The sequence below is a fragment of the Oncorhynchus masou genome, chromosome 17, assembly GCF_036934945.1.
Source record: "Oncorhynchus masou masou isolate Uvic2021 chromosome 17, UVic_Omas_1.1, whole genome shotgun sequence".
Classification (NCBI taxonomy): domain Eukaryota; kingdom Metazoa; phylum Chordata; class Actinopteri; order Salmoniformes; family Salmonidae; genus Oncorhynchus; species Oncorhynchus masou.
Window position 1 is genome coordinate 37,871,857 of NC_088228.1, and position 11,955 is coordinate 37,883,811.

At 43.0% G+C, this 11,955-nt stretch overlaps 1 protein-coding gene across 2 annotated transcripts; it reads right to left on the minus strand.

Annotated features, from left to right (window-relative positions):
* Positions 1–1,667: 1,667 nt before the first annotated feature.
* Positions 1,668–11,373, minus strand: LOC135558984 (zinc fingers and homeoboxes protein 1-like). Of its 2 annotated transcripts, none has more exons than XM_064993261.1 (3): positions 10,953–11,373; positions 5,430–5,602; positions 1,668–5,199 (listed from the first exon to the last, which is right to left on the minus strand). In XM_064993261.1, exon 3 carries the CDS (start codon positions 5,169–5,171, stop codon positions 3,096–3,098), a length of 2,076 nt encoding a protein of 691 aa, XP_064849333.1. In that variant the 5' UTR covers positions 5,172–5,199; positions 5,430–5,602; positions 10,953–11,373; the 3' UTR covers positions 1,668–3,095. The 2 variants fall into 2 exon arrangements, with proteins under 2 accessions (XP_064849333.1, XP_064849332.1); XM_064993260.1 differs by having other exon boundaries at positions 5,425–5,602.
* Positions 11,374–11,955: the final 582 nt, after the last annotated feature.

Below are 11,955 nucleotides of genomic sequence, written 5' to 3' on the forward strand. Positions count from 1 at the left end.
ACAACCAATATTTTCACACATTGACACATTCAAATTGTATCATTTCTAACCGTACAAAAATTACCAAGCTGTACCACTGAACAAAATTTAATTTCGAAGGTTTTATTGAGTTACAGTTTCTTATGAGGGAATCAGTCAATTGAAATAAATTCATTAGGCCTTCATCTATGGATTTCACATGACTGGGTATACAGATATGCATCTGTTGGTTAGTTAACTTTAAAAATAAACTTGCCTCTCTTCACTGTATTTTTGTGCATTCAAATTGCCAATCGGTAAAATGCAATTCTGATCCGTAGCTTACACCACCATGGGGAACTGTTCACAATGTTGACATCAGCAAACTGCTCACCCACACAACGCCATTACACATGGTCTGCAGTTGTGAGACCGGTTGGCTGTCCTACTAAAAAAATGTCATCTACATTGGAGGTGGCTTATGGTAAAGAAATACAAGTGTCTGCCAACAGCTCTGGTGGACATTCCTGCTGTCAGCATGTCAATTGCAAGCTCCCTCAACTTGAGACATCTGCGACATTGTGTTGTCTGACAAAACTTCACATTTTAGTTTCCTTGGTGCAGCTGTGTAATAATCCGGTTTAATCAGCTTCTTGATATGCCACACCGGTCAGGTGGATGGATGATCTTGCCAAAGGAGAAACGCTCACTAACAGGGATGTAAACAAATTTGTGCACAAAATTTGAGAAATAAGATTTTTGTGCATATGGAAAATTACTGGGATCTTTTATTTCAGCTCATGAAACATGGGATCAACGCTTTACATGTTGCGTTTATATTTTTGTTCAGTGTCTATTCATTCTACTGCCGTTTCTCATGATTGGTAACAATATTTTTTTAAAGTCCACATACAGACGGTAAAATATTGGCACAAAATTGTCTTAGCATGCCATGGTTATCCGTTCAAGGAACAATACTTTATTTTTCTGTTAATCACTTGGAACATCAAACTGTCAAATGTGGGACTGAAATGTTAATCGTTTTTCTCTCTCCTCATAGGGACACCCACCATTATTAACACTCCCATCCGGTAAGAATGAATTAATATCAGTTGATTTCCACGGTGCATCATTGAAAGTTGTAGTAGTTAAGACTAAGCAGACCTCTCTCCTCCATTCTCAGGTCTGAGAATCTGACTAACATCCAATTCCATTTCTTGACTGGGTTATCACTACACTCTGCAAATCCTCTCAGAAATGGCAAGTAAACCCCATTGGAATTCAAATTACATTTCGTCAATGACAAAACTGAAATCCAATTGATAAATTCTGATTGATTTCAGTATTTTCTTTTTTTTTAACCTTTATTTAACTAGGCAAGTCAGTTAAGAACAAATTCTTATTTTCAATGACGGCCTAGGAACAGTGGGTTAACTGCCTGTTCAGGGGCAAAACGACAGATTTGTACCTTGTCAGCTTGGGGATTTGAACTTGCAACTTTCCGGTTACTAGTCCAACACTCTAACCACTAGGCTACCCTGCCGCCCCGTATGTGACCTAACATAACATTAAGCCAAAAGGCAACTAAGTATTTTGGCATAGTTCTTACCTCTTTCTGCAGCATCTGTGATGAAAAGCTGACCCCCCATCTCGGAAAGTTCAGGGAATGAAAGGCCTCCATCGAACCAGTTCAAGAAAACATTCACACATTTGCAAATATGTTTTTTACTTGTTTCTAGTGACGCAGTAGGGCACATTTGAAACGTAACAAAGATTAATTTATGAAAATGAGTGCCATCTATCCAGTGAAGTACAAATGTAAAAAACTGTTTACAACTGAAGGCTGCAATGTGACAAGTGTAATAGGACATTAACATTTCTCCTTCAGTATTCTTGTACTTCCACGTGTCATCTTCTCATAGCTAACAGAACAAACTTCTACACTAGAAAATGTTGATTAAATACTTTCCAGTACACCTGTTTGAATGACACATTTGCATGCTTTTTAATCTCTGAGGCATAGGAAATGGCCTGCACAAAACACTAGTTATTGCTTTGGATTATAGTGGACAAAGCCAATCTATTACTTCTATGCCTGAACTTTGAATTTGGTTGGATTACACAATTCCAGTGACTTCTGTGCCCCTAATCATTCTACTCACACGAATGCTCGATATAGGCAGAATACTCTACTCCCACCAATCTGGGGTATGAACAAGGGGAAATAAACTGCACACACAACGATAAAATAAGCCTACATTGCAGCCCTTCAGAACATAATTCATTTTGAGAGGTGAGCAGAGGCCAAAAACACAGGATTTTACAGGACCAAAGAGTGCAATTCAGTTGCTCAAAATGTTTTAAACATATGGTCTGCATGGACATTGAACTTCACTTTAAAACATCTGTAGGTCAGTGCAAACTGCATAACAATTTGAATAGGAATTCAAACATTTATAAAAATGAATATATTTAATTAACATTATGGCAGCTAAAATGTCAGGGTTAAAAAAGTTCAAGTGCAACGTGTCTATTTAGAAGGATAAAGTGTTAATGTCCAGTTTGTTAATCTAGTGAAGAGGAATTGTAGGTTGTAAAGGAATGAAAATACTTTCAGTGATTAGTCAGTGTCTTTACCCTAAGGCTCATAAATTGTTCTATTGAGGTTTCCACAGTGTAGTTTCACTTCTGAAAAAAATGGAGAACCACACTACCTAAGGAGCTCCAACCAATACATACTTTATATCCAGTTAATTATATTTTGCTACAATACTGGACTACAAATTATATCATAACACACAAACAAAATAAGGGGGTGGGGGAATTGAACCAGTGCACTAGGTACTGTCCTATCTATAGTAGGCAGGCAGCACAAGCAGGACTTCAAGACCAAGCTTATGAGAAAAAACACTGAATTCAGCAATAATTCAGCACAGTCACCAGATCTGTGCTTATACTACAAAGACCGTACGCATTTAAGAGTCACACCTGCTCACATTAGAGCAAAGTCAATTCAATATGAAACGCTTTTGTAACTAAGGAGCGTCATCGTTCTGCGTAAGAGATGATCAGTCTTGTCCTCTGTAAAAAGAGAGAGTGCTGATTTCCAACCCTTATCCGCCCACAAGTTCCTCATCTCAATCAGTAACATTGGTTTCTGGGTCAATTTCCTTGCTCTCCTGAGATGCAAACCAGTCTCGCACCTGCTGGTAGCTCATTCGTGACTTTTTGCAAAGGGCATCAAGGTCTTTCTCATGAAGAACCCCAGTCAAGCGATGGTAAACCCCCAGCGGCTTGATGTCCGGGAAATCGGCAGTGGATGTTGCTGTGGCGCCATTCGCTTGAGACTTACGTTTGCGGCTACCCATAACCCGAGGGGTCCCACTGGAACCGTTTCCTACGGTGACTCCACTGCCATTTTGCTGTGTGGCTAGTTCAGACAGAAATTGCTCACGGACCCCCTGCACCCAGCGTAGCTGCCCATTTTTAACAGCGTAGCGCGTATCCCCAAACCACTGGATGATGTCTGCACGGGGCAAGCCTGTGAGTTCTACCAGCTGGGTGTAGTCCTCACTCTTAGGCCACTGGCAGTGCAGGAAGTGCTCCTTTAGTATGTCCAGTTGTTCCTTGGTCTTCCGTAGTCGGCCAGCAGGTGTAAGAGTAGACCAGGATGTGGGAGGACTGGAGAGAGACAGGGCTGTGAGTGAGGCTTTGGCTGAGCGAGCAGACTTCTGCAGGGTGCTGGTGCTAGTGGAACTATGCTTAATAGTGGGGACAATAGTCGAAAGGGGAGGGGTGGTAGAATGAGAGGGGGAGGACGAAGCGCAGATGGTAACGGCTGATGGTGTTTGTTTAATCTCTGGGTCTTTGTTGCCCCTAATCAACTGTAGGGGCTTTTCTTCCTTTTTCACCTCCTCTTCCTTAACAGTCTCAGTGTGAACAGAGGCTTCCTCTGCAACCTCGTCCTCCTCCACCTCTACTCCTTCCCCAAAGGTCTCCAGGCTGTTTGACAGGAAGTTCTGGAAGAAATGTGAATCTTTCACCCCATTGCTGCGGGCTCCCTTCCATTGAGCCCCTCTCTGCACTTCAATATCATTTTCTTGATCCCGAGGCCTGTGAGCTACGCGTGGAAAAGACTGAAGTTGCTGAGACTCGTCCTTTGCTTCTCCTATGATGAGCTGAGGGTAGACCATGGATGTTCTAAGCAGTCCGCGCCCATTTCTAAGCTGGTACCGGCTGTCGCTGAACCATTTGCGGATGTCATTGCGGCTCAGGCCCGTTTCATTCTGCAGACATCGGAGCTCTGTCTCTGCAGGCCAGTTTTCACGCAGGAAGCTGCTGCGAAGGACTGCAAGCTGAGCTTTGGTCTTTTTGTAGCGTCCGCGTTGTTGTTGCCGTGGAGAGCCAAGTGAGGTCTCAGAGAGGTTCAGGGAAGCCTCTGTCGCGGTAGTTGCTGGCATGTCTATAGGAGGGCGGTAGTAGTATGAATCCTGAGGGGGTGGGAGAGAAGAACTGAAATGTCGGATGGTGGAGGCTGGTTTGCAGTGTTCTGGAGTCTCATGTCTGGCACGTTTTCTTGGGTGGAGGAGGGAAGAGTTAAGACCATTATTCATTTGGCCTGTGTCCTCTGCTTCCACAGACATCTCCCCACACCCCGTCCTCATCTTTATCTCCTCTTTCTCATTTGCATAGTCGTTAGTCCACTCAGGTCCGGCCAGCTTGCCACGCGTCTCCTCAATCTCCTCTGAGGCCCAGCTGATGCCGTATTTGATTCTCTGCACCATGAACCAGACCTTGACTTTGTCCAGAGGCAGGGCACAGAGCCGTGCCAAGGCATTCACCTCACGAGATGTTGGGTATGGGAACACATTGAATGCCTGGATCAGCTCTTGGATGGTGTCAAGCTCACGTGTCTGATTTGACTGTGTCCATACTAGCTTCGGGCCCTCAGAGACCAAAGGCAGGCACACCACAGAGTTGTGGTTGGTGCTGAAACTAACACCGCCATCTCTAACCTTGCCTCCATCACTGTCTGTTGCATCGTGGTCAAAGGATAGATGGCTCTTTCCATTGGTTATCTGGCGGTGTGGAGTTTTGGAGGAACGCGGGGCGGCATGCTTTCCTTCACACGCCGTCTTTGTGACGTCACTCTGGAATGTCTCCATATTCACCTCCAGGCCTATTCTTCTGTTATGGTCAATGTGTGTTGCCATCGGTGGTGTCACCGCACGTCACTCCAGTCTAGTAGAGATAAGACAAAGATGTAAAATACATTGTGCTCAAATTGATTATCTCACTAACAAAAAAATATGAGAAATAGCACAGGAGTTTGCCAATGTCTAGTCCAGGGGTCTCCAACAGGTAGATCGCTTGCCTGTCGGACTGAAATTAGCATTTGAATCAGAAAAGTGTGCTCTCACAACCTCTACAAGCAAGAATGTTGGAAAAAAATATATTTTAACGTACTTTACCGGTTGTCCGTGGACTTGGTCCTTTTGGCTGTAGGAATGTGAGACAATATATCCACAGCTAAGTATAATTGCATCAACTTTTCAAAGCGCTCCGTCCTCTTTTCACAAGTTCTCAGTCCTCTGACATTGAAGTGTGACCCCCCACCAGAGGCAGTGAGTCACAACAGAAACACCTATGGAAAGAGAAAATAGATTGAACATTTGACATTTTCAATGTGTAGGCGATTCATACATGAGAAAATATATAAAAATTGTCATTCATAGAGTAAGATGTTTTATAATATAATCTCTTTTTGAAAAACAGCAATAAAACAGCTATGGCAGAGGACAGTTGTCTTCATATAAAAGGCAAACTCGAGATTGGCTATTAGGGAGAATTTATGTACAACTGATCTGCCCTGATCTGACCAAAAGCATAAATTAAGTTAACTGTCAATTCACAGAGAAAACTATGGAACGCAACAAGTGCATAATTTATATTTCTTATATTCCTTTTGTTGTAGCATTATTGAGAGGGAACCTGGAAGTAAACATTTTATTGTACTGTAGTGTGTACAGCATGCGTATCATGTGGACATTTCCCCCTGACAAATATATTTATAAAGTTCGGATTAAATCCAATATCCCATACGGTCCTTTTTTGCCCCGTGGTCCTGGAGGGGCTTCAGTCTGAATGTCCTAGCCTGGCACTAACGGCAGGTAGCCTAGCGATTAAGAGCATTGGGCTAGTAACAGACAGGTCGCTGGTTCGAACCCCAGAGGCAACGAGGTGAAAAGTCTGCCAATGTGCCCTTGAGCAATGCACTTCACCCTAATTGCTCTTGTAGGTCACTCTGGATAAAAGCATCTGCTAAATGACAAAAATTAACTAACATCTAATTCAACTTCGATCGCCAATACCGAACCTTCATTAGCTGAATTGAGGCGAATACATTTGGAGGATGGCCTGGTGTCAAGGGCAGCAAAGAAGCCACTTCTCTCCAGGAAAAACATCAGGGACAAACTGATATTCTGCTAAAAGTACAGGGTTTGGAGTGCTGAGGACTGGGGTAAAGTAATTTTCTTTCTGAATCCCCTTTCGGATTGTTTGGGGCTTCCGGAAAAAAAGCTTGTCCGGAGAAGACAAGGTGAGCGCTACCATCAGTCCTATGTCATGCCAACAGTAAAGCATCCTGAGACCATTCATGTGTGGGGTTGCTTCTCAGCCAAGGGAGTGGGCTCACTCACAATTCTGCCTAAGAACACAGCAATGAATAAAGAATGGTACCAACACATCCTTCGAGAGCAACTTCTGCCAACCATCAAGGAACAGTTTGGTGATGAACAATTCCTTTTCCAGCATGATGGAGCACCTTGCCATAAGGCAAAAGTGATAACTAAGTGGCTCGGGGAACAAAACATTGATATTTTGGGTCCAAGCCCAGGAAACTCCCCAGACCTTAATCCCATTGAGGACTTGTGGTCAATCCTCAAGAGGTAGATTGACAAACAAAAAAACACAAATTCTGACAAACTCCAAACAAGAATGGGCTGCCATCAGTCAGGATGTGGCCCAGAAGTTAATTGACAGCATGCCAGGCCAGATTGCAGAGGTCTTGAAAAAGAAGGGTCAACACTGCAAATATTGACTCTTTGCATGAACTTCATGTAATTGTTGATAAAAGCCTTTGACACTTATGAAATGCTTGTAATTATACTTCAGTATTCCATAGTAACATCTGACAAAAACATCTAAAGACACTGAGGCAGCAACATTTGTGGAAATTAATATTTGTGTCATTCTCAAACTTTTGGCCACGACTGTATACGATGAATGAATAAGGGCATAACTGGGACAAAATATGCAAACCCTGCAGCCTTCCAGCTTGGAGTTTACATGATGATTACAATAACATAATAAGCCGAAACTAACCCAAAACGAAATTAGCAAAGTATTTGAGAAATTAGATCAAGTTGACTAAGATATGCATGCGGTTTAATTCTGGGCCGGCGTTATAGGCGGGCAACCGTACCTCCTTGCCTATCCAAATGGCGCTGGAGATGGCTGCCGTTTTATGGTCCCCTAACCAAATGTACGTGTTTTTTTCCCCTGATCATAATTTGTAACTTATTTTGTACATAATGTTTCTGCCACCGTCTCTTATGACGAGAAAAGAGCTTCCAGAAATCAGGACAGCGATTATTCACCCCATACTGGATAAGATTTTTCATTTTCTTTAATGACTCGGACACAAAGGATTTACTCCAGACACCCGACAAGGCCCTCATCCCCGTCATTCGCTAAGCTACAGGACTGTTTTGCTTGCACCAACTGGAATATGTTCCGTGATTCTTCAGGTGGCATTGATGAGTACACCAGTCACTGGCTTCATCAATAAGTGCATTGATGACATCATCCCCACAGTGACTGTACATGCATACCCCAACCAGAAGCCATTGATTACAGGCAACATCCGCACTGAGCTAAAGGGAAGAGCTGCCGCTTTCAAGGAGCGGGACTAACCCGGAAGCTTATAAGAAATCCCGCTCTGCCCTCCGACGAACCATCAAACAGGCAAAGTGTCAATACAGGACTAAGATTGAATCATACTACACCAGTTCCGACACTCGTTGGATGTGGCAGGGCTTGCAAACTATTACAGACTACAAAGGGAAGCACAGCCATGGGCTGCCCAGTGACACAAGCCTACCAGATGAGCTAAATTACTTCTATGCTCGCGTTGAGGCAAGTAACACAAACACATCCACCACTCTGATCCTCAACACAGGGCCCCTTCAGGGGTGCATGCTCAGTCCCCTCCTGTACTCCCTGTTCACTCATGACTGCATGACCAAGCACGACTCCAACACCATCATTAAGTTTGCCTATGACAACAGTGGTAGGCCTGATCACTAACAACGATGAGACAGCATATAGGGTGATGCCAGGACAACAACCTCTCCCTCAATGTGTTCAAGACAAAGGAGATGATTGTGGACTACAAGAAAAGGAGTACCGAGCACACCCCCCATTCTCATCTGGGCTGCAGTGAAGCAGGTTGAGACCTTCAAGTTCCTTGGTGTTCACATCACCAACAAACTATCATGGTCCACACACCAAGACAGTCGTGAAGAGGGCAAGACAAACCTATTCCCCCTCAGGAGACTGAAAAGATTTGGCAAGGGTCCTCAGATCCTCAAAAAGTTCTACCGCTGCACCATCGAGGGAATCATGGCTGGTTGTATCAATGCCTGGTATGGCAAATGCTTGGCCATCTGCAAGGCACTACAAAGGGTAGATGTACGGCCCAGTACATCACAGGGCCAAGCTTCCTGCCATCCAAGACCTCTATACCAGGCGGTGTCAGAGGAAAGCCCTAAAAATGATCAAAGAGTCCAGCCACCCTAGTCATAGACTGTTCTCTCTGCTATCGCATGGCAAGCGGTACTGGAGCACCAAGTCTCGGTTCAAAATAATTAACAGCTTCCACCCCCAAGCCATAAGACTCCTGAACAGCTAATTAAATTGCTAACCAGGCTATTTCCATTGCCCCCCCCCCCCCCTTTTACACAGCTGCTACTCTGGTTATCATCTATGCATAGTCACTTTAACTCTACCTACATGTACATTGTACCTCAATTACCTTGACTAACCGGTGCCGCCACACATTGACTCTGTACCGGTACCCCCTGTATATAGCCTCTATTGTCATTTTACTGCTGCTCTTTAATTATTTGTTAGTTACTTTTTTATTTACTTAGCACTTGTTTTTTTTAAACTGCATTGTTGGTTAAGGGCTTGTAAGTAAGCATTTCACTGTAAGGTCTACACCGGTTGTATTCAGCACGTGACAAATCACGTGTCACTACAGACCCTGGTTCGATTCTAGGCTGTATCACAACCGGCCGTGATTGGGAGTCCCATAGGGCAGCGTACAATTGGCCCAGCGTCGCCCGGGTTGGGCCAGGGTAAGCCATCATTGTAAATAAGAATTTGTTCTTAACTGGACTTGCCTAGTTAAATAAAGGTTAAATACAATTTTAAATCACAAGTGCATAGGACTAGAACGGAAGGGTTGTGTGGCAAAGATATGGGAATCGCTCTCCAGAATGCATGCACTCAGCTTTCCAGAACGTGCTCCATTGTCTCCTGCCAATTCCTGCACATTCATTGTTTCATTGTGTGAATTGTTTGCCCTTTAATTATATATTTTTTATCAATTCCCTTTTACATATTTAACCAGTAGGCCTAGTAAATGTACCATTAATCCCAGTCATTTGGTTACATTAATTTCTGTTAATGCATGTATTACAGTCATTTACCGTTCACTTTTCAGAGTGGAAACGTTGTTTGCAGAGTTCACAACCTGTTATACTTGTGAGAAACAACTTTTGGTTCATTTCATAACCATCATTTACGAGTTTTGTAAATGTTGTCATTGTCTTTTGTTTGGAGCGCTTCATGTGAGCATGTGTGTGGATCCTCTGTCCTGATAACGTAGAGCGTGCGAGCTTGAGCATACCAAACGGCTGAGTTCATACAATATTGCACTTCACTAGAGATAGCTCAAAGACAGACGTAAAAGAGATGAATGGGATTAAAAGAACCTGCATGAATCTGGATATTTTCTACTGTTTCTAATTATTGGCTTTAAGTTTATGCATCTGATTTAGTTGACGATGGGAGTGATAGCCCATAGGCCAATGCCGCAGTCGACCTCTCTCGGAGTTCCATGCGCTAATTTCTTTAGCCGCCAATTGATCACGGTGTAGGCAATCAATGTGTCCATATGGCAAAGGCTGGTGCTCTTGCATTAGTTGAATTTAAACGTTTTGATTTGTATCATTTTAATTCATTCAGATTATTATTAACCACGTGAAAATTATTGAAATTAAAACTTGTCCATCTTTTATTTGCATTTACAAATACTAAATTGACACGCAGATTGGTAGAAATGTAGGATAAATTGTAAGCTTGGCCAAATTTGAAACTCGGGAGCTGCTTAATTCTTTGTGACACCCATTTACTAGAACACCCATTGATAAAAACGGTCCCGCCTATAGAATTCAAATGGCAGTCCAATTGGTTCATTCGGGCGCTGGCCCTGATCCAATGTACGAGCCTGACGGTCAGGGGCTGGGCTATATAATCTCCGAACTCAGAACCAAATCACCCAAGTGATTAGCGAAATTAATGTATCATGCTGCGTTCTGTTGCAACTCATTAGTTGTCGGAAATTATTATTATTTGTATTCCCCCAAAAAGATGTGGGTCAACCACTGAGCGAGGAAACTAGTAGCCCTTGCTAGGTACAAATGTGGCCGACAGAGAAAGATATCCGGCGCTTTGCGAATAGTAGCCCAAACAGCTCTCGTAATTTTAACATTGTTACAAATGTAACATCAAGACAGTTTACAATGCGGAACAAGCTCACAAATTGGAACAGATATTTTGATCCTTTGTGGCGTATTAGCTCAAATGGTCAGACTGCACAGGCGCACTCACTCGGACACGCTTCAGTAATAACAAAGAAACAAACTTACCGGAAATCATGTTTTAGCCCATTTATTCTCTGGCGTTGGATAAAGTTTTTATTTAATATTTTATATCCGTCTTTTTTTTGTTAACCCTGTCAATGGCTGAAGTTGGACAGAAAACACAGGGAAACAATAGTCTGTCTGACTCCGTCGCTTTATCGATCTGTCGAACCTCAAACGGGTTCTCGTTTCGGATACAATGACGCGAAGCAATTCTAGAACTTTGTTTTGTCTCAAGTTAAGACCCAAACGGATACTTGATAATGATACACCTTTAGAAGTGAATCAGCAATTGGTTGAACCCGTTTCCTTACTGTACCCCTCTCGGTCAGTTGTTGCTTTAGTTCTGAAAATCCGAGCGTTTCCCCTGTCCTGCCAAGACGAGGACCAGAAACTCACACAGGCCCCACCATCTCCTGAGTGACGATAGAGAGGGTGTGGTATTCTATGCAAAGCAGGACTGGGATTGGATGAAAGCGCTTGTAAAGGACTGGTCAGCAAAATAACTCTTCTGAAACACACGTATGAGCACTGCAATCGCCATGTTTGTAAGGTTATATAAATATATAGTTTTTCGAAAGTGTTTTCAGACACCATTGAGTGCAGACTACATAGACGTGTAAACAAAATTTACATGTACAACATAAGCATTATTTGACTCAACGACCAACAGTGGAGCGTTTTGTGATCAAATAAAAATGTTGCCCTAGGGGGATTCGACCACACGGCCATCGTACTTTAAGAAAAGTAATATATTGCAATATATTTATATTACTTATGTTTTATATGGGCATATGTGGTGGAAACATACACTATATATACAAAATATGTGGACACGCCTTCAAATGAGTGGATTTGGCCATTTCAGCCACACCCGTTGCTGACAGGTGAATAAAATCGAGCACACAGCCATGCAATCTCCATAGACAAAAATTGGCAGTAGAATGGCTTTACTGACAAGCTCAGTGACTTTCAACGTGGCACCGTAATGGTATGCCACCTTACCTAC

Excerpts from the sequence above, each read along its gene's own strand:
- LOC135558984 (XM_064993261.1), bottom strand. The coding sequence starts at position 5,171 with ATGGCAACACACATTGACCATAACAGAAGAATAGGCCTGGAGGTGAAT.